The sequence below is a fragment of the Gigantopelta aegis genome, chromosome 8 (assembly GCF_016097555.1).
Source record: "Gigantopelta aegis isolate Gae_Host chromosome 8, Gae_host_genome, whole genome shotgun sequence".
NCBI classification, from domain to species: domain Eukaryota; kingdom Metazoa; phylum Mollusca; class Gastropoda; order Neomphalida; family Peltospiridae; genus Gigantopelta; species Gigantopelta aegis.
Window position 1 is genome coordinate 6,687,721 of NC_054706.1, and position 22,887 is coordinate 6,710,607.

The 22,887-nt window shown below is 39.6% G+C and overlaps 3 protein-coding genes across 4 annotated transcripts in view; 2 read left to right on the plus strand and 1 right to left on the minus strand.

Annotated features, from left to right (window-relative positions):
• Nucleotides 1-9,423, plus strand: part of LOC121378522 (sorting nexin-14-like) — a 77,511-nt gene extending 68,088 nt beyond the window's left edge. For both annotated transcript variants that reach the window (XM_041506729.1, XM_041506730.1), the window contains 6 exons: nucleotides 140-260; nucleotides 1,028-1,192; nucleotides 1,745-1,775; nucleotides 1,999-2,063; nucleotides 4,574-4,665; nucleotides 7,318-9,423. In XM_041506729.1, coding sequence (XP_041362663.1) covers nucleotides 140-260; nucleotides 1,028-1,192; nucleotides 1,745-1,775; nucleotides 1,999-2,063; nucleotides 4,574-4,665; nucleotides 7,318-7,398 — 555 coding nt within the window. In that variant the 3' untranslated portion in view covers nucleotides 7,399-9,423. The remainder of the gene's footprint in view (nucleotides 1-139; nucleotides 261-1,027; nucleotides 1,193-1,744; nucleotides 1,776-1,998; nucleotides 2,064-4,573; nucleotides 4,666-7,317) is intronic.
• LOC121378691 (FMRFamide-related neuropeptides-like) lies at nucleotides 7,408-8,024 on the minus strand. The gene is made up of 2 exons (XM_041506975.1): nucleotides 7,458-8,024; nucleotides 7,408-7,416 (listed from the first exon to the last, which is right to left on the minus strand). The coding sequence occupies exons 1-2, from the start codon at nucleotides 8,022-8,024 to the stop codon at nucleotides 7,408-7,410; spliced, it is 576 nt and encodes a 191-aa protein (XP_041362909.1).
• Nucleotides 9,424-18,124: 8,701 nt separating the features above from the next.
• The window catches only part of LOC121378294 (SH2 domain-containing protein 4B-like), a 52,652-nt gene continuing 47,889 nt past the window's right edge, over nucleotides 18,125-22,887 (plus strand). Inside the window, exon 1 of the mRNA XM_041506397.1 lies at nucleotides 18,125-18,245. The gene's annotated coding sequence lies outside the window, so the exon portion shown is untranslated. The remainder of the gene's footprint in view (nucleotides 18,246-22,887) is intronic.

Here is a 22,887-nt window from a genome sequence, read left to right on the forward strand (position 1 = left end):
TGGTACCATACTTGCCAGACCCAGGCCAGCTCTGGTGTGTTTCTGGCATTACACCCAACAAGTCTAGACCCTGCAAAGTTTCCCAGTTATACTCTGATCATTCTGCTTGCAGTACATGTTTGCCTTGTTTCTTTCTTAGATGTCTACCACTATATATGAAAACAATGCTGGGTGTGGCTTTGGTGGGCCAGAAGCGAAGGTGGAAATTTCAACAAACACAAGTGAAGTGGAAGGACCTTTCGACTCACTGGTTTATGTTGGTGAGTTATTCATTTCATTCATTTTCATTCTTCTTCATTTGAATTTCTGTCTTTCTGTCAATACTGCATAATGCTCAAGGTCATATATAATACTATTACTTTACTGGTGCCAAGTTTTTAAAAAAAACCTCTGGGAAAATTTACTTTCAGACATGGCATTCATAAAAATCAATTAAGAAGGCAAAGTATTTGAAATGTAAGAAAAATCTATTAAAATATATTTGCAGCATGAAAAACAAATATGTTCATCTGTGATTTCATTTCTAATTTACACATCTATCATTTGAATGGAAGGTAACAGTACTGATTTAGTTTACACTGAGAATAAAGTAAAGTAAAGTTTGTTTTATTTAACGACGCCGCTAGAGCACATTGATTTTGTATCTTATCATCGGCTATTGGACGTCAAACATATGGTCATTCTGACACTGTTTTTAGAGGAAACCCGCTGTCGCCACATAGGCTACTCTTTTACGACAGGCAGCAAGGGATCTTTTATTTGCGCTTCCCACAGGCAGGATAGCACAAACCATGGCCTTTGTTGAACCAGTTATGGATCACTGGTCGGTGCAAGTGGTTTACACCTACCCATTAAGCCTTGCGGAGCACTCACTCAGGTTTTGGAGTCGGTATCTGGATTAAAAATCCCATGCCTCGACTGGGATCCGAACCCAGTACCTACCAGCCTGTAGACCGATGGCCTGCCACGACGCCACCGAGGCCAGTCACACAGAATAAAGACGTTTTGTTATGTTGTACCCTTGCAGCACGATACGTGTACAAGATCCCCGACTGGTTTCACCACATCCTGATGACGGTGAAGATGATTGCCAAGATGACAGTGGAGAGTTATCTCGAGTGGTATCTCAGTCTCCGACTGCAACAAGTCACACAGGAACACAGGCTGGTAGCTCTCATCCAGTTACTCAGAGGTGAGTGGGCAGAATCCAGTTACTCAGGGGCGGGGTGTAGCCCAGTGCAGGATTCTGTTACTCAGAGGTGAGTGGGGAGGATCCACTTAGAGGTGAGTGGGGAGGATCCACTTACTCGGAGGTGAGTGGGGAGGATCCACTTACTCAGTCTAGTTGGGTTGATCCATTTATTCACAAATAGTTGCAGTGATCCATTTATTCACAAATAGTTGCTGTGATCCATTTATTCACAAATAGCTGCCGTGATCCATTTATTCACAAATAGTTGCCGTGATCCATTTATTCACAAATAGTTGCCGTGATCCATTTATTCACAAATAGTTGCAGTGATCCATTTATTCACAAATAGTTGCCGTGATCCATTTATTCACAAATAGTTGCCGTGATCCATTTATTCACAAATAGTTGCAATGATCCATTTACTCTTCAAATGAATTGGGTTGATCTGTTTATTCACAAACAGTTGACACTTTAAAGTTTTCCAGATATTTTGTACACACAAGCTTCATTTCTTTCTTTTTTGAATTAATTCTTATATTCTCTTTTTTTCAGATATTCTGTTCTTTGATACAGATCCACCAAGGTAAACAAATTGGCACACCAAGTTTTTTACTTAAATTTGTCAGTTATATTTTCTATGAATTCTTGTTTTTGGTTAAGTCTCTTGTAAAAAGTTGAGTTGTTTAAGGTGATATAAACTGGAATAAGTTTTATTATTGCAATACGATATATTGCATGACTACATTGACTTAGTGAAGGAAGGCATTGTATGAGAGATCATCTGATTGTTATTATGTTTGTTGTAGGACGGATGAAGAGAAGAAAACACGCTATGAGGAAGCTCTCCAGGGTTGCTTAGATTACATTCCAAGTACGTTTTGTATTAACTCTGATTACATTATGTAAGGTTTTTTTAATTTGTATAGTAATATTGTATTATTTTACAAATAAGGTTTTTTACTCGTATATTTACATTTGATTACATTCCAAGTCAGCTTCATTACTTGTTTTTAACATTATGAAATTAGATTACATTCAAAATTGTATTAAGATTTCATTTCATAGGTATTTGTGTCAGTGGTTGTGTCTGAAAACCACTGTTCTCTCATTAAAAACCCACCAGTAATATAGGTTTCCTCTCTATTACAGCAACGTTTGTGCGGTGGTTGGGTCTGAAAATCACTGTTCTCTCATTAAAAACCCACCAGTAATATAGGTTTCCTCTCTATTACAGAAGCGTTTGTGTCGGTGGTTGGGTCTGAAAACCACTGTTCTCTCATTAAAAACCCACCAGTAATATAGGTTTCCTCTCTATTACAGCAACGTTTGTGCGGTGGTTGGGTCTGAAAATCACTGTTCTCTCATTAAAAACCCACCAGTAATATAGATTTCCTCTCTATTACAGCAACATTTGTGTCAGTGGTTGTGTCTGAAAATCACTGTTCTCTCATTAAAAACCCACCAGTAATATAGGTTTCCTCTCTATTACAGCAACGTTTGTGTCGGTGGTTGGGTCTGAAAATCACTGTTCTCTCATTAAAAACCCACCAGTAATATAGGTTTCCTCTCTATTACAGCAACGTTTGTGCGGTGGTTGGGTCTGAAAATCACTGTTCTCTCATTAAAAACCCACCAGTAATATAGGTTTCCTCTCTATTACAGCAACGTTTGTGCGGTGGTTGGGTCTGAAAATCACTGTTCTCTCCTTAAAAACCCACCAGTAATATAGGTTTCCTCTCTATTACAGCAACGTTTGTGTCGGTGGTTGGGTCTGAAAATCACTGTTCTCTCATTAAAAACCCACCAGTAATATAGATTTCCTCTCTATTACAGAAGCGTTTGTGTCGGTGGTTGGGTCTGAAAATCACTGTTCTCTCATTAAAAACCCACCAGTAATATAGGTTTCCTCTCTATTACAGCAGCGTTTGTGTCGGTGGTTGGGTCTGAAAATCACTGTTCTCTCATTAAAAACCCACCAGTAATATAGGTTTCCTCTCTATTACAGAAGCGTTTGTGTCGGTGGTTGGGTCTGAAAATCACTGTTCTCTCATTAAAAACCCACCAGTAATATAGGTTTCCTCTCTATTACAGAAGCGTTTGTGTCGGTGGTTGGGTCTGAAAATCACTGTTCTCTCATTAAAAACCCACCAGTAATATAGATTTCCTCTCTATTACAGAAGCGTTTGTGTCGGTGGTTGGATCTGAAAATCACTGTTCTCTCATTAAAAACCTACCAGTAATATAGGTTTCCACTCTATTACAGAAGCATTTGTGTCAGTGGTTGGGTCTGAAAATCACTCTTCTCTCATTAAAAACCCACCAGTGATATAGGTTTCCTCTCTATTACAGAAGCGTTTGTGTCGGTGGTTGAGTCTGAAAATCACTGTTCTCTCATTAAAAACCTACCAGTAATATAGGTTTCCACTCTATTACAGAAGCGTTTGTGTCGGTGGTTTGGTCTGAAAATCACTGCTCTCTCATTAAAAACCCACCAGTAATATAGGTTTCCTCTCTATTACAGAAGCGTTTGTGTCGGTGGTTGGGTCTGAAAATCACTGTTCTCTCGTTAAAAACCCACCAGTAATATAGGTTTCCTCTCTATTACAGCAGCGTTTGTGTCGGTGGTTGGGTCTGAAAATCACTGTTCTCTCGTTAAAAACCCACCAGTAATATAGGTTTCCTCTCTATTACAGAAGCGTTTGTGTCGGTGGTTGGGTCTGAAAATCACTGTTCTCTCGTTAAAAACCCACCAGTAATATAGGTTTCCTCTCTATTACAGCAGCGTTTGTGTCGGTGGTTGGGTCTGAAAATCACTGTTCTCTCGTTAAAAACCCACCAGTAATATAGGTTTCCTCTCTATTACAGCAGCGTTTGTGTCGGTGGTTGGGTCTGAAAATCACTGTTCTCTCCTTAAAAACCCACCAGTAATATAGGTTTCCTCTCTATTACAGAAGCGTTTGTGTCGGTGGTTGGGTCTGAAAATCACTGTTCTCTCGTTAAAAACCCACCAGTAATATAGGTTTCCTCTCTATTACAGAAGCGTTCGTGTCAGTGGTTGGGTCTGAAAATCACTGTTCTCTCGTTAAAAACCCATCAGTAATATAGGTTTCCTCTCTATTACAGCAGCGTTTGTGTCGGTGATTGGGTCTGAAAATCACTGTTCTCTCATTAAAACCCCACCAGTAATATAGGTTTCCTCTCTATTACAGAAGCGTTTGTGTCGGTGGTTGGGTCTGAAAATCACTGTTCTCTCATTAAAACCCCACCAGTAATATAGGTTTACTCTCTATTACAGCAGCGTTTGTGTCGGTGATTGGGTCTGAAAATCACTGTTCTCTCATTAAAACCCCACCAGTAATATAGGTTTCCTCTCTATTACAGAAGCGTTTGTGTCGGTGGTTGGGTCTGAAAATCACCAAGTAGGAACTCGATACCTTCTGAATCTGCTGCAGCAGCCCAAACTAAACAAGCAGGTAACGAGGTTGTATTGTGCAGGTGTTTGTACCATGGTGGTGGTGGTATTGTGCAGGTGGTTGTACAGTGGTGGTGGTGGTGGATGTATAATGCAGGTGGTTGTATAATGCAGGTGGTTGTACCATGGTGGTTGTGGTTGTATTACCATGGTGGTGTTGTATAGTGCAGGTGGTGGTTGTGGTTGTATTGTGCAGGTGTTTGTACCATGGTGGTGTTGTATAGTGCAGGTGGTGGTTGTGGTTGTATTGTGCAGGTGTTTGTACCGTGGTGGTGTTGTATAGTGCAGGTGGTGGTTGTGGTTGTATTGTGCAGGTGGTTGTACAGTGGTGGTGTTGTATAGTGCAGGTGGTAGTTGTGTTTGTATTGTGCAGGTGTTTGTACCATGGTGGTGTTGTATAGTGCAGGTGGTGGTTGTGGTTGTATTGTGCAGGTGTTTGTACCATGGTGGTGGTTGTACCATGGTGGTGGTTGTACCGTAGTGGTTGTGGTTGTATAGTGCAGGTGATTGTACTGTTGTGGGTTTATTTTGCAGTCATGGTTGTATAGTGCAGTGGTGGTTGTATTGCTGCAGGTAGTTGTACTGTTGTGGTGGTGGTTGTATTGTGCAGGTGTTTGTATTGTGGTGGTGGTTATATAGTGCAGGTATTTTTATTGTGGTGGTGGTGGTGGTTATATAGTGCAGGTGTTTGTACTTGTGTGGTGGTTGTATAGTGCAGGTGTTTGTACTGTTGTGGTGGTTGTATAGTGCAGGTGTGTGTACTGTTGTGGTGGTTGTATAGTGTAGGTGTTTGTACTGTTGTGGTGGTTGTATAGTGCAGGTGTGTGTACTGTTGTGGTGGTTGTATAGTGCAGGTGTGTGTACTGTTGTGGTGGTTGTATAGTGCAGGTATTTGTACTGTTGTGGTGGTTGTATAGTGCAGGTGTGTGTACTGTTGTGGTGGTTGTATAGTGCAGGTGTTTGTACTGTTGTGGTGGTTGTATAGTGCAGGTATTTGTACTGTTGTGGTGGTTGTATAGTGCAGGTATTTGTACTGTTGTGGTGGTGGTTGTATTGTGCAGGTGTTTGTATTGTGGTGGTGGTTATATAGTGCAGGTATTTTTATTGTGGTGGTGGTGGTGGTTATATAGTGCAGGTGTTTGTACTTGTGTGGTGGTTGTATAGTGCAGGTGTTTGTACTGTTGTGGTGGTTGTATAGTGCAGGTGTGTGTACTGTTGTGGTGGTTGTATAGTGCAGGTGTTTGTACTGTTGTGGTGGTTGTATAGTGCAGGTGTGTGTACTGTTGTGGTGGTTGTATAGTGCAGGTGTTTGTACTGTTGTGGTGGTTGTATAGTGCAGGTGTTTGTACTGTTGTGGTGGTTGTATAGTGCAGGTGTTTGTACTGTTGTGGTGGTTGTATAGTGCAGGTATTTGTACTGTTGTGGTGGTTGTATAGTGTTTATATATCATAAAGTTTAGTGTATGTTCCGATAAACAAATAAAACAGTAATCATGTCAAAAATGGTAAAAATCATTAAAGTTAAAACATATTTTGAACTGAGATAAATGAGGCCATAGTTGTTGTTTTAAATTAAAAGAGTTGGATGTAATTCTAACTTTGAGGTGGTTGTATAGTGTTGGTGTTTTAAGTTAGAGGTGGTTATATTGTAGTGGTGATACTGTTTCCTAGTAAGTAAAGGGGCGGGGCGTAACCCAGTAGTGAAGAAATCGCTTTAAAGGGGCGTGGCGTAACCCAGTGGTGAAGAGCTCGCTTTAAAGGGGCGTGGCGTAACCCAGTGGTGAAGAGCTCGCTTTAAAGGGGCGTGGCGTAACCCAGTGGTGAAGAGCTCGCTTTAAAGGGGCGTGGCGTAACCCAGTGGTGAAGAGCTCGCTTTAAAGGGGCGTGGCGTAACCCAGTGGTGAAGAGCTCGCTTTAAAGGGGCGTGGCGTAGCCCAGTGGTGAAGAGCTCGCTTTAAAGGGGCGTGGCGTAGCCCAGTGGTGAAGAGCTCGCTTTAAAGGGGCGTGGCGTAGCCCAGTGGTGAAGAGCTCGCTTTAAAGGGGCGTGGCGTAACCCAGTGGTGAAGAGCTCGCTTTAAAGGGGCGTGGCGTAACCCAGTGGTGAAGAGCTCGCTTTAAAGGGGCGTGGCGTAGCCCAGTGGTGAAGAGCTCGCTTTAAAGGGGCATGGCGTAGCCCAGTGGTGAAGAGCTCGCTTCATGCAGTCGGTCTAGGTTCAATCCTCATTGGGCAGTTTCTTGTTCCAGCAAGTGCACCAAGACTGGTATATCAAAGGTTGTGGTATGTGCTATCCTGCCTGTGGGATGGTGCATATAAAAGATCCTTTGCTACTAATGGAAAAATGTAGTGGGTTTCCTCACTAAGAATATATATCAAAATTACCAAATGTTTGTCATCCAGTAGCTGATGATTGATAAATTAATGTGCTCTAGTGGTGTCGTTAAACAAAACAAACTTTAACTTTATCCTCAACCACAGCTGAAAGGTGAATTAATTTATAGCTTTTACTGGCATCTTCCGACACCTATCATGAAAAATAAACAATTCTCAGAAGTTGACATCGACCTACAAAACGTAGCCAGATAAAGACACTTAATATCTGTATTAAGACAAAGTGTGTTGTGTTTTAACATGATTACTCTGTTTTCTCTTTCAGCTTTTCTACGTGTTGTTTGATATTGTGATACAAGAACTGTTTCCAGAACTCCGTGAAACTGGATCACCCAGTCCATCTTGATAAACCGGATCATCCAGGCTGTTTTCATAAACTGGATCACCAAGTCCATCTTGATAAACCGGATCATCCAGGCTGTTTTCATAAACTGGATCACCAAGTCCATCTTGATAAACCGGATCATCCAGGCTGTCTTCATAAACTGGATCACAAAGTCCATCTTGATAAACCGGATCATCCAGGCTGTTTTCATAAACTGGATCACCAAGTCCATCTTGATAAACCAGATCATCCAGGCTGTTTTCATAAACTGGATCACAGTCCATCTTGATAAACCAGATCATCCAGGCTTTTTCATAAACTGGATCACTCAATCCATCGTGATAAACCGGATCACCCAGTCCATCTTGATGAACCGGATCATCCAGGCTGTTTCCATAAACTGGATCACCCAGTCCATCTTGATAAACTGGATCATCCAGGCTGTTTTCATAAACTGGATCAGCCAGTCTGTATTGATAAACTGGATCAGCCAGTCCGTATTGATAAACTGGATCACCCAGTCCATTTTCATAAACTGGATCATCCAGGCTGTTTTCATAAACTAGATCACCCAGTCTGTTTTCATAAAGTGGATCACAAAGTCCATCTTGATAAATTGGCTCAGCCAGTCCATCTTGATACACCATATCATCCAATCTGTATTGATAAACCGGATCAGCCGGTCTGTTTTAAGAAAGAGATACACTGGATCGACCAGTCTGTATTGATAACACTTGTGATATAGAATTGTTACGCCTTGGTCATCAGGTCCCTTACACAAAGTGTTCATTGTGTTCATTCATTGTAAACGATGTTTTAACTGTTCCATAATTTGACATTAACTGTTTTCATTTGAATGTTATGGTACAGAAATACATGATTGTACAATTTGATTTTTTCTTAGATCCTCCTCCTTTTTTCTTTTACATTTCCATTCATCTTTTTGGTATTCATCATTTTCCTCTTATTTCGACGTCATTATTCCACTATTCAACTTCTGTCCTCACATGTCAGTCTCTGCCTACACAACTGTTGCTTGTCGCCTGTAACATGTTATTTTGTTACAAGGCACTAACGGTCATTTGTTATGCTCCTCTTCTATCAACAATCATTAGTTAGTGCCATAGGATAGGCATGTTTTATTAACAGTAGAGGACTGGGAAGCCAGGTGTTTGTAGTGAATCACACAAGAGACCGGTTGAGTGGAGGGAGTTCACAGGATGGAACAGCTGATGTTGGTGATGGACGGAATAGTTAACCGTTAACTTCTTACCTCTGCAGAATAGACACAGAACTACTTATAAAGCTGCGGTCTCACCTCACTATATTATAACATCATTTGTCAATGCAAAGTAAAAACACAACTACAGTTTTTCTAAACACCCATGTCATAAAATCATTTGGTAATGTAAAATACCAACAGCTATTGTTTTAATAAACTCACAGTCTTGTCTGTCACTGGCCCCGGTGGGACTGCCGGTGCTCCCTTGCACCTGCCAGTGCAGGCAGTCCCCTCTCCAACCCACCCCAACTTTCCTGTCCTGAACGGAGGAGCCGGCCGAGGCTGGCACCTGTGCCTAGGACAGGCGTTTGCTACAACAATCGATGTGCTCTAGTGGTGTTGTTAAACACAACTTACCAGCTGCATGTAGTCATAAAGCTACAATCTTGTTGACGTATTATAACAACATTTATTAATGAAATATAACTAGTTTAACAGCCCTTATGTAATTGATATGGTGTAATACAATAGTGCTCTACTTCTTGTGTTAAAATAAACAATACGGTATATATTTTTGTTCGATATGTATTGGCAACTATGGCCCAGAGTATCGAAGATTGACACAACTATGGCCAAGAGTATCGAAGATTGACGCGACTATGGCCAAGAGTATCGAAGATTGACGCGACTATGGCCCAGAGTATCGAAGATTGATGCGACTATGGCCAAGAGTATCGAAGATTGACGCGACTATGGCCAAGAGTATCGAAGATTGGCGCGACTATGGCCAAGAGCATCGAAGATTGACGCGACTATGGCCAAGAGTATCGAAGATTGACGCGACTATGGCCAAGAGTATCGAAGATTGACGCGACTAAAACACGATAAAATCACAAGAGAAATTAGAATTTTTTCCTAGTAAACAAGGATGATAATAAAAATTAATATAACCAGAAATATACACCACACAAAGTGTCGCTCTTCATGCACAATACACTTGCTTTTCCATTCCACTCTGATTTCACTTTTATACAGTTTGCTTCTATAGTCCGTCCCGTCCTCCTACAAAAATGTTTTTTATTAATAATTTCAGTTTGGTTTGACATAATGAGAAAAGTAAAAAATTTGGAAAAAAAATAAAAAACCTTGTGGTAAATTCCATTGCATAAAAAAAAGACATTCTTCATGGGACGGACTATAGTTAGATGTAGAACACACAGTATCACCTGGTTGCTAATAAACATCTTTTGTTACGTAATTATTACCTAGTAATGTGATGCAATTTGTTATTGTATGTTATTTTATTCATTGTTTGGTTGTTTTATTTATTTTACATTGTTACTTGTTATTTATTAATTTATTCATGTTAAGCTGGTTGTACATGTTGACCAATACACAGTTAATTGTGTACATCATTGTCCTGTGCAGGGGACAATATTTCAAATTCTTAGGTATCCAGAAATTAGTTCACGTGAGATTTACTTTAGTAAACGATTATTCGGTTACGTGAATATAGTTCTTGTAACCGATGAGTTAGGCCCAGTGGCATAACATGTGCGGGGCTACCGGGGCGATTGCCCTGGGTGTAAAATTCTGAACTGGTGGAAGGGACTCTGGGTGTGCTAACAGTCCACTGGTTAGGGGGCGCAATACTTGCCTTGCCTCAGGCGCTGCCAACGCACGCTACACCACTGTTTAGGCCTACCTAATCCTAAGGCACTTGAACAACGGTTCTGTGCTACATTGGTCGTTCAAATGTATTTAAAAACATAAACTGATTTTAACTTTGATTACTGATATATGGTACTTTTAATTTTAGAATGTAATTGTTCACCACGTAACCGATTGGCGGTTCTCGTGATTTTAAAGTTGCGTAACCAACACGCGAACAGAACAACGATTCTCGTGAAATATTGTGCCCTGCCTGTGTAAAGTGTTTTATTTCATCCTCTTCAAATGCTGTTATATGTGTTGTGTTTTGTTATTTCAGTAAGTTCATATTTATAAATATGTGTATGTACTTAAGTTCTGTAGTAACTACCAGACTATGAAATGTGTTGGTACATAAATGTATGTGTACATACCACTGTATTATTTATTACCGGGTACATATTTTATGTATTGATGTTTATATACTGATGTTACTTAATGTAAATAAATGTATATTACATTACCTTGATATCTGTTTTAATAATACTGGGTAATTAATGTTACTTTGGTCATATTTATAACGCCAAATTGCCAAATGTGGATTAAAGCTACATTTGGCGAATATATTTCATTAGTTGCAGTAATTCACCAAAAAGCTGATTGTATGTCGGTTGTGATATGTATTGCCATTTTTGTTATCAGGCTAAATGAAACTTTAACTTTGTTACATATTTTCTGATCAAATTTACCAATTAGTTACAAATGCCATATTTCACTAATCTGTAATGAATAACTAAATAGTACAGGGCTCGTGAAATATGTTTCACAAATCTACACCACCTCATGCATTCTCCATTACTTATTGCACACTTCTGTCAATGGGGACAACAACCTAATTGTGGAACAAGCATAAATAGCTAGGGAATGTTGAAATTGTAATGTGTTTGCATGGTGTGTAAACAGAGCTGCATTCACTACTACTAAATTTCATCATAGAATTCACAAATTCTGGCAAGTTGACTGTCGGTGGCTAGATAGGACCGTCGGTGGCTAGATAGGACCGTCGGTGGCTAGATAGGACCGTCGGTGGCGAGATAGGACCGTCGGTGGCTAGATAGGACCATCGGTGGCTAGATAGGACTGTCGGAGACATGAGTTGTGCAAGAACCACAAACTTTTCGGTCACATCTTCCTGACATGTTACAAAGTGTTCATCTCAAATCAACACACCCAGTTCTATCAGTTGGCCTCTTTAAGATTCTCCAATTAATTAATATTTGTTTGTTTCTACCAGTAAATTAAATTATTTCATTGTAATTTTTTATTGGGGGAAGCCGCCATTGTGCAACTTTGATACAGCACTTTTAAAGGGACTCTCCCAAGTTTGTTGCCATTGTCAAGATGTTGCCAACTAACAGAGATGTTTTAATGACTAAAATTACATAGTTTATACTTTATTTCTGCATAAAATATCAGTGGCTCTATAGTAAATGTGTTTCTGATTGTTCTAAGTTTTGTACTAGTTCGAACTTTATTTCTAATATATATTTTTTTTTCGTACTAAATTACTAAATTATTGGGAGACAAAATCTAGTTTGGGCTACTTAAAAACATTAGGATGACAAGAAACGCATTGCATATACACAAGGCCTCGGTGGCGTAGTGGTTAGGCCATCGGTCTACAGGCTGGTAGGTACTGGGTTCGGATCCCAGTCGAGGCATGGGATTTTTAATCCAGATACCGACTCCAAACCCTGAGTGAGTGCTCCGCAAGGCTCAATGGGTAGGTGTAAACCACTTGCACTGACCAGTGATCCATAACTGGTTCAACAAAGGCCATGGTTTGTGCTATCCTGCCTGTGGGAAGCGCAAATAAAAGATCCCTTGCTGCTAATCGGAAAGAGTAGCCCATGTAGTGGTGACAGCGGGTTTCCTCTTAACCATATGTCTGACGCCATATAACCGTAATTATAGTTGTTAAAAGATTTTATAATATAAATAAACATCTTAAAATGGCAGTGAACTCGGGACAGTCTGTTAGAAGCCTACATCATCACAAACCACGTGAGAAAATAGACCGGTGCCATACACATGGATTAGTGATCAGTGAGAAAATGGAGAGTTGCCATACACATGGCCCTACACATGGATTAGTGATCAGTGAGAAAATAGATAGGTGCCCTACACATGGATTAGTGATCAGTGAGAAAATAGACAGGTGCCATACACGTGGCCCTACACATGGATTAGTGATCAATGAGAAAATAGACCGGTGCCCTACACATGGATTAGTGATCAGTGAGAAAATAGACAGGTGCCATACACGTGGATTAGTGATTAGTGAGAAAATAGACAGGTGCCATACATGTGGATTAGTGATCAGTGAGAAAATGGAGTTGCCATACACATGGATTAGTGATCAGTGAGAAAATAGACAGGTGCCCTACACATGGATTAGTGATCAGTGAGAAAATACAGGTGCCATACACATGGATTAGTGATCAGTGAGACAATAGGTGCCCTACACGTGGATTAGTGATCCGTGAGACAATAGACAGGTGCCCTACATGTGGATTAGTGATCAGTGAGACAATAGACAGGTGCCATACATGTGGGTTAGTGATCAGTGAGAAAATAGACTGGTGCCATACACATGGATTAGTGATCAGTGAGAAAATGGAGTTGCCCTATGTGTGGATTAGTGATCAGTGAGAAAAAAGACCAGTGCCATACACATGGATTAGTGATCAGTGAGAAAATGGAGAGTTGCCATACACGTGGATTAGTGATCAGTGAGAAAATAGACAGGTGCCCTACACGTAGATTAGTGATCAATGAGAAAATAGACAGTTGCCCTACATGTGGATTAGTGATCAGTGAGAAAATAGACACGCGCCCTACATGTGGATTAGTGATCAGTGAGAAAATAGACAGGTGACCTACACGTGGATTAGTGATCAGTGAGAAAATAGACAGGTGCCCTACATGTGGATTAGTGATCAATGAGAAAATAGACAGTTGCCCTACATGTGGATTAGTGATCAGTGAGAAAATAGACATGTGCCCTACACGTGGATTAGTGATCAGTGAAAAAATAGACAGGTGACCTACACGTGGATTAGTGATCAGCGAGAAAATAGACAGGTGCCCTACACATGGATTGGTGATCATTGAGAAAATAGAGTTGCCCTACAATTGGATTAGTGATCAGCGAGAAAATAGACAGGTGCCCTACACGTGGATTAGTGATCAGTGAGACAAACTGGCCATCACAAAGAAAGTTTAACTACACCCCAGAACATGTTTTAATGAGAAGCTCTTGGGTGTCTAGCATATAATCAAAGGTATTCAACAATTACACTTGATGTATCCACTTTAAAACTTAGGAATATTTATCTCTACAAAATCTAGGGTGGGACGTAGCCCAGTGGTAAAGCGCTCGCTTGATGCGTGGTCGGTTTGGGATCGATCCCTGTCAGTGGGCCCATTGGGCTATTTCATGCTCCAGCCAGTGCACCACGACTGGTACATCAAAGGCCGTGGTATGTACTATCCTGTCTGTTGGATGGTGCATATAAAAGATCCCTTGCTGCTAATCGAAAAGAGTAGCCCATGAAGTGGCGACAGCGGGTATCCTCCCTCAATATCTGTGTGGTCCTTATATCCGACGCCATATAACTAAATAAAATGTGTTGAGTGTGTTGTTAAATAAAACATTTCCTTCCTTCAATGAGACAAACTGGCCATCACATAGAAAGTTTAACCACACCCCAGAACATGGTTTAATGAGAAGCTCTTGGGTGTCTAACTTATAATCAAAGGTATTCAACAATTACACTTGATGTATCCACTTTAAAACACTGACTTGGGAATATTTATCTCTACAAATCCTGGACAGCCCACATAGCTGAGGTGGTTCTAGGGCATTTCTCCCCCCCCCCCCCCCCCGGGCATTTCACCCCCCCCCCCCGGGCATTTCACCCCTGGTCATTTCCCCCCTGGTACATACCCCCCCTGGTACATATCCCCCCTGGTAAATTCTCAGTTTTAACAGACACTAAAATAGTTCCCCTCCACCCCTTCAATACTTAAATTGACTGTTTTAACAGACACTAAAATGGTTCCCTTGCAGTAGTAGAGTTACTTTCTAATCCTCTAATCCTTTCTAATCCTCTTGATTTAATTGCCAGTGAAGAAGCCCTCATAGCTACCTATTCCTTTTTTTCTTAGATCAACAGATTGTATTATCTACTAAAAGAACAATGTTTGAAGTAGTGATATGTTACTTGCTAATCCTCTTAATCCAATTAGCAAGTAAGGAACTACAGTAAAGAAACAATCAAGATGTTAGTTGTTAAATCAACCTAGGTAATTAGTGTGACTGTAGCTGTCCAGTACCCTGAATAACAAAGTACAAACATTAAAAATATCATTTACTGCAGACCATGGATAACTTGAAATCCACCAAGGGTAAAACTAAAATAGTCCATGAAGGATACATTTATGTAAAACACATTGGAAACTCCTCAACAAGTGATCAGTCAACATATGACTACTGTTTCTGAAGGTAAATATATATACAATTTATATATATATATCAGAATATTGTAGATAAATAATGTACTTATTATCGTTATGATTTAAGAACCCACTGTGACATATATGTCACAACTATTTTGTGGAACATTATTATTATTATTATTTATTTTCTATTGCTGTTTTACTACCTTGCTGTTCCAACGAGACATATATGCTACAAATCATATAGAGGAGGAGGAAATATATTATAATTAATGTAATTGCAGTTGCTGCCACTCAACTGCCGCCAGTCAGGACAATTCGAAGAGCCATCCGCAGAACTACAAGCCAGTCATCCTATAGCAGTACCACAACATGTGAATGATCTTGTTATTCTGGAACAGTATCAGAAAACAAATGATGGACATCAGTTTCTCCTACATGACAGTGACCCAGGTGAAGAACCACGTATGCTAATATATGCCACTCAACGTAATTTACAAATCCTATCCACAGCCAGTCATTGGTTAATGGATGGAACTTTTAAAATCATGCCAGAACTTTTCTTCCAGTTATATACCATCCATGCACTCTGTGGATCACAGTCTATTCCTTGTGTCTACGGACTTCTACCCAACAAAAGTCAAGTAACGTATATGTCATTTCTTCAGAAAATCAAAGAAGCAGATGCAACTCTTAATCCAGATACCGTAACAACAGATTATGAAGTGGCAACAATCAATGCGCTGCAAGAAGTTTTTCCCCCTGACACCCATGTACATGGCTGTTTGTACCATTTATCCCAGTGTGTGTACCGCAGAGTTCAGGCAAATGGACTACAAGAAAGTTACACAACAGATAATGAGCTGTCTTTACAGATTAGGATGATTCCTGCATTGGCATTTGTGCCAGTTGCCGATGTACCTGCCACATTTGAACTTATACAAGAAGATCTCCCAGAGGAACTGCAGCCAATTCTTGATTACTTTGAAGATACATTTATTGGTTGAGCTAGACGCCGTGGTAGGAGAGAACCAAGATTTCAACATTCCATGTGGAACTGCCATGACAGAGTTGGTGATGGATTGCCACGCACTAACAACCACTGCGAGGGGTGGCACCGCAGGATGTCAGCAATTGTTGGAGCATATCACCCAAACATCTGGGTGTTCCTTGATGTTTTAAAGAAGGAACAGTCCCAGACAGAAGTAGCCATGACACAGGCACTGGCCGGCAAAGATGGACCACCACAACGCCGCCAGTACAGGGATGTCACCAAACGACTAGAGAATCTCGTCAATGATTATGACAACAGACGTGTGTTGCTTTTCTTACGTGGAATTGCCCACAATCTGCAGATGTAATCCCACTGTTCAGTTAAATAAAATACAATTTTGATCACTAATAGTATTAGTAATTCTTTATAATAGGGGGGAAATGACTGGTGGGGAAATGACCTAGGGGGGAAAATACCTGGGGGGGGGAATGACCGGGGGATGTACCGGGGGGGGGGGGGATGACCGGGGGGGAAATGCCCTGGTATGAGCTGAGGTGTGTGCCTAAAACAGAACAGGACTGAACCTTGATTGGATATAAGGACCTATTTTATTTCATTTCATTTCAACTTATTTTCATGCTTATATCCAATGTACACATCTCAGCTGTCTGTCCAGGACAGTGGGTTAATTGTTAGTGGTTAGTGAGAAACAAGAGGGTGTAGTGGTTTTACACCTACCCATTGAGTCGTTAAAACCTGCTCTGGGTGGGAGACAGTGGGTTAATTGTTAGTGGTTAGTGAGAAACAAGAGGGTGTAGTGGTTTTACACTTACCCATTGAGTTGTTAAAACCTGCTCTGGGTGGGAGACAGTGGGTTAATTGTTAGTGGTTAGTGAGAAACAAGAGGGTGTAGTGGTTTTACACTTACCCATTGAGTTGTTAAAACCTGCTCTGGGTGGGAGACAGTGGGTTAATTGTTAGTGGTTAGTGAGAAACAAGAGGGTGTAGTGGTTTTACACCTACCCATTGAGTCGTTAAAACCTGCTCTGGGTGGGAGCAGGTACCAGGCTGTGAACCCAGTACCTACCAACCTTATATCCAATGTACACATCTCAGCTGTCTGTCCAGGACAGTGGGTTAATTGTTAGTGGTTAGTGAGAAACAAGAGGGTGTAGTGGTTTTACACCTACCCATTGAGTCGTTAAAACCTGCTCTGGGTGGGAGCAGGTACCAGGCTGCGAACCCAGTACCTACCAACCTTATGTCTGATGGCTTAACCATGGCACCACCGAGGCTGGATAGCACCTATTAAAATCACAGGTGTAGATCCAGGGTAGTGTACTGGGCATATGTACCCCTCAATCCCGTGTTCAATATATGTGTACCATATATAACATCATTATTTCTTTCAAGTGTAATATATTGGTTGGCAGAGTGTTTCTGGGGGAAGGTTACCTTAACATTAGACATGTTAGTGAACTTCCAATAATGTGGGGCGGGATGTAGCCCTGTGGTAAAGCGCTCGCTTGATGCGCGGTTTGTTTGGGATCGATCCCCGTCGGCGGACCCATTTGACTATTTCTCATTCCAGCCAGTGCACCACGACTGGTATATCAAAGGCCATGGTATGTGCTATCCTGTCTGTGGGATGGTGCATATAAAAGATCCCTTGCTGCATTAGGAAAAATGTAGTGGGTTTCCTCCGACTACTTGTCAGAATTACCAAATGTTTGACATCCAATAGCCAATGATTGATTAATCAATGTGCTCCAGTGGCATCGTTAAATAAAACAAACTTTACTTTATTAAAGAATATTTTAATATCAACATCTAACATTGCAAATGGTGTTAACACTATCTGGGTTGCTATGTTGGTTTAAAATAAGAATGATTTATTCACAAATTTTAATAAAAGTACATTTGTAAATCAAAATATATTGTTTAATCAAATAATCAGATGGTTATAAAAAAGAAAAACAAGAAAAAAAGAAAGTTAAATACGAATAATAGAAACCTAAATATTCGGTCTATAGGGAAGGAGGAAGAGGAACATTAAGATTACGTAAATCTCAAGAATGGTCAAGGTCATTAGCCTGATGATTAGGTTAGGATCAGATTACAATAATGTAAAGTCATATCGCGATGTCTGTAGCGAATGTACATCCCTTTTTTAAAATCATTATATGAATAAAAGTTAACTACCAATTAAATGAATTTTTAATCTTATTTTTGAGAATGAAATATTAAACTTTTTTTTATTAAAAATAAATGAATGGGCGCAGTCCCAGTTACCGAGTTAAACAGTTGCAGCTGTCAAAACACGTGGAATGGAGCCCCGCCTACTAAAGTTCGAGTCGAGCGCCCTCTGTCGACAATAAAACGAAGATACGGTCGACATGTGTTACGAAGTAGAAACAAAACAAAGAAACGATTACTTTGTCTAATCACTCGTCGGTGTCATGTGTTCACGTTTTAATTGAGGTAAGACGTTCTGACTATTTTTATCGTTACGCTAATGTATTTTGATCAATTTTAGAAATCGTAGCGCTCTATACAAAACTTGTTTCCATGTTATTCAATTTGTCAATACAGTCAAAGGCACCGAATGTAACCTGCTTTTGACATATAACTTCCGGATTGACACAGAACAAATATGGTTCCTGTAATGATCGTGCACGCGCTAGTGACTTTACTCTCCATGCGTTTCAGTGAACTCGTATGTTTATTCTGACACAAATAAAGCGCCAGTTTAGAGAGTAGCTGGTCCGTAAAGCCTACTAAAGGGCCCGGGTTATGTGGCCTACTCTTAGTCCCTCCACGACCCACCCCACCAAGTACCCCCTGCCCCAGTTGTCGCTGTGACAGTTTCCAGAACGTGATGGTTATACATTTAATTTAATTAATTTTTACTACCCTGATAGGAATAGCAGCCCCTATGAAAAATATATTGTTAGATTTTTTTTTTTTTTATTAAATGGAGGGAGAAGGGATGTTTGTCTTTGTGTGGCTTGAAATAATTCAATTTAATTGACTTCCTAGTATCTGGAAAACAATAGTATTGTGTTAGTTTTTGGCTATTTTAAAGGTAGCCCAAGTTTTCTGCGCTAAACGGACGTTTGGGCGGTTGTGATAACTCTCAGGCAAAGGTAAAAAAAATTTTTTAACAACACCACTAGAGCATATTGATTTATAATTTTCGGCTATTGGGTGTCAAACATTTGATAAATTTGGCATATAGCCTTAGAGAAGAAACTCTGCAATTTTCCATTAGTAACAAGGAATCTTGTATGCACCATCCTATAGAAAGCATAGCACATACCATGGCCTTTAATATATTAGTTGTGGTACACTAGAACGAGAAATAACTTATAAATTATAGCAAAGACAAAATTACTGCCCACCGTAATATCCTATGTTTGATGCTAAATACCATTACATTGATAATTTTTGAGTTTGCCAAGAACAAATAGTTAACATATTAACCACTAATACACTCACTACAGGAAGAAACCCGACAGCACCCCTTTCAATAATGTTCCAGTCCAATACATAGGTGCTGACGAGTTTCATCCTCTAGTGTGTGTATTAGTAATTAATATGTGAAATATTTGTGAAATCAACTAACTCGAAAATTATCAATGCAACAGTATTTCAATGAATGAATGTATAATGATACCTCAGCACGAAAAATACATTGGGTGTCAAACTATGGTAATGCAAACAAATAAAGTGATGATCAACATCAATATAAAAATTCAAGATTTAAATAAAAACAGTGTAAAGAACTGTGCAAAAATACAAATATCATAGATAGATACTGACTTTTACTCAAAATTTCAATTGTATCTCGAAAACAAGGGAATTTGTGCTGTATTGGCCATTCTCAAAGAGAATGTTACACCCCTGCACCACAGTGAGGTTACAGCACGCGCAGGGGCAACAGTATTTAACATCAAATATAGGATTGTTGTATTAGAGTGGGAATCGTTTCCTATATATTTTTCTGCTTTCGTGTTAATAACATCTTTCTAATTGTAGTGTCATGATCAAATTATCATGATATATATAGAGGTTTTTACAGGGGTCAAATTTTAATTTTGGAGCATGGGTGTAGGAAGGTGCAAAAAAAGTGTGGGGGCACACACAAGCCTGAATGAATTGAATGCTGGAACGTTCGGAAGTATTGCTTATATTATATATAAAAACTATCGCTGCTGCTAAATGTGCAGGTGCACATATCCCCACCCCACCCCCCACTCCCCCACCCCGATTCCTACTCCAGTGTGGGAGCACATGCATGCATAGCAAATGTTGCCTTCAATTTAATAATTAAAACATTTCCTTCCTAACAGATGCATGAAGGCAGGATACTTCTATCAAGTTTTATCGGACAAACAATTATTATATTCCTTGGTGTTTTGGGTCCTAGCCTGTGCAAAGTTGGATTCGGATGCCTTTTGTCATTTTGCCAATGATAATTTTCCTATATGTTACATAGATGCAGGAGAAGATCACAGTAGTGTAGTAGTGCTGGTCAGTGGGTAGAGTACTGGACTCTCGTACTGAGAGTCTGTGGTTCAAATCCCCTCAGTAGAGGTTGATTTTTATCTGTTACATTTGGAGCCATTGTAGGGACTGGGTGTGTTCTTAACACAAAAATACAATTATTATGCAGTTAGGACCCAGGGCGTAGGCTAGAGGGGTTTGGGGGGTCCGCTTTCAGAACTAAAACACACCGGTTTATACATATGGAGTTTCTGGTGGTGCAAAAACAAAATAGAAAAATGTCCACTTGGTTTATATTCGACCCCCCCCCCCCCCCCCCCCCCCCCAGGTCCAGATCACACTACGCCCCTGGGACCCGTAACAGTTCAACTGCCTGTGGCCCACTGCTCTGTGATGTAGCTTCATGTGAGTAGGGAGTATGTAGCAGTGTTGGTATTAAGTGCTCCTACTGGCAGTAGTTAGTGGGAATTTCCCTATTAGCTCAGTTGATAGAGCGCTGGACTCTTGTACTGAGAGTCTGTGGTTCCAATCCCCTCAGTAGAGATTAATTTTTATCTGTTATAGTAGCAAATCAGGTAGAGCATATACAGCATTTTTTATTTATTTTTGCCTTTGACAATAGCAAGTAAGGGAGTTAACCATGGCATTTGCTGTGGTAAAATTTTAACTGTGGTTTCAATATTGTCCGTATCATATATTAGGAATAAATTTTGTATTATGCAAGCCTTTGGTAATTAATGGATATTATTATCCACATAGTTCAAGATATTCAGGGAAATATAACCAGTTATGTCATAATGATTTCATGTGCATAACAAAAGATGTCATTTTGGGAAACAACGTCATAACAATAAAGCTTCTCCAGTCTTAGATCTATGTAAACGCCCTGCAAAATGACGTAATTTTGGAAAATGACATCATTTCGCCGTCTCTTATTAGTTACGTTTGAAAAGCTTTGATATGGTACTAGCTTGTTATTCATAAAAATAATATTTTGGACAATGTGGATAATAAAGAAATTATTACACTCGCATGTAAATCGTACTGAATTTACAAAACTAGTGCCAGGTTTCACATATTATCCTCCAGGGTTCATACAGGTCATGGAAATCCTGGAAAGTCCTGGAATTTGTAATATCATTTTTCAGTCCTGGAAAGTCCTGGAATTTTGATATTGGTCATGGAAAATGAAAATCTTATCTAAATCTTTTTTTTTTTTGCTACTTAAAATTTAAAAGTAATGCAATAAAAATATTTTTGCTAATCCCCCTCAAAACATTAAGAGAACAGGGCCCAATTTGACAAAACATTGTACGCCTTGTTTTGCACGTAAACGTAAATCTACGACTAAATCACAATTCTTATTACTATTATAGTTCAACACACATAGTTAGCAGAAGACATATTTCATTTTCTTTTGTCTTTAAAATACTCCAGCTTCCGTAATGATGTAATTTGTGCGTGAAATTGATGCCAAACACGTGTAAATGGATGACATGTATAACTGCTAGTAGCAGACGTAAACTTACGATGTTTAGTGAAATGGGCCCCTGCTTTTTACAATTTGTCAAAGTACTTGAAATGCAGTGTTTAATTTCAAAAGATTTCACACCTATAACCACCTATAGTTGGGGCACTTATGATCTGTTTTTATAATATACCCTCTGATTATTTTATTGTAGAAAGCTTGAAAACAATATGGCTCTAACCATAGCTCACATTTTTGTAGGGGGGTATATATCTAAGGCTGGTTTTTGCCTAGTGTAGGATGCACATTAAGTCAATACTTTTCTTAATGTGCAGGGCAAGTTGCTTCCCTCTATTTTACAAATTTAAAATGGCGGGGAAAATTTTGAAGGTTGTCATTGGAAGATTTATTTTGTAAATAATGACGCAAATACTTTAATCGGGATTTAGTGAGTACGGTAGGTTATACATTTTTGGTGTGTGTGTCAATTTTTTTCACTATTTCGGTTGAGAAACAGTTGAAACATGGTGGCACAAGTTTTGAACACCAGCTATATATAGAGTAATGTAACCATTTTCGGACTGAAAGAACCACACTTTCTGTGTCTGTTCGGACTAGTTTTTGCCTGAATTAAACGAAAATGCCCGAATGTGGATAACAGCATTTATTCATATTAGTAATACTACCAAACAGGTAACTAAATAACTGACCAATTTCTATTAAATAGTAATAATAACAATATGGGACCAGTTCACATTTTTTGGATAATAAAAATGTGCACCAGTTGATTGATGAAGACAAATATGGTAAATCATATTATTACATTATACGGTTTAACATATCTTGGTTCATACTGAAGTGTTATGTCACACTAGAATGTCATGTAGGACATAGCACTTTTAACGGCATTGATGACGTCATTGATTGGCGCACTACCACCTGACCGGAACATCAGCCAAACAAGATCGGTGGATATAAATTAAAAATCGATTATGGGATATTATTTAACTTTCTACCATTTCATATCATGGTTATGTCCCGCGTGAATTTTTTTTTTTATATTACCGGTACTCACTAAAGCTCATACAGGTGAAAATTATTTCACTCAGGACATAAACATGATACAAAATGGAAGATGTTTTTAATATC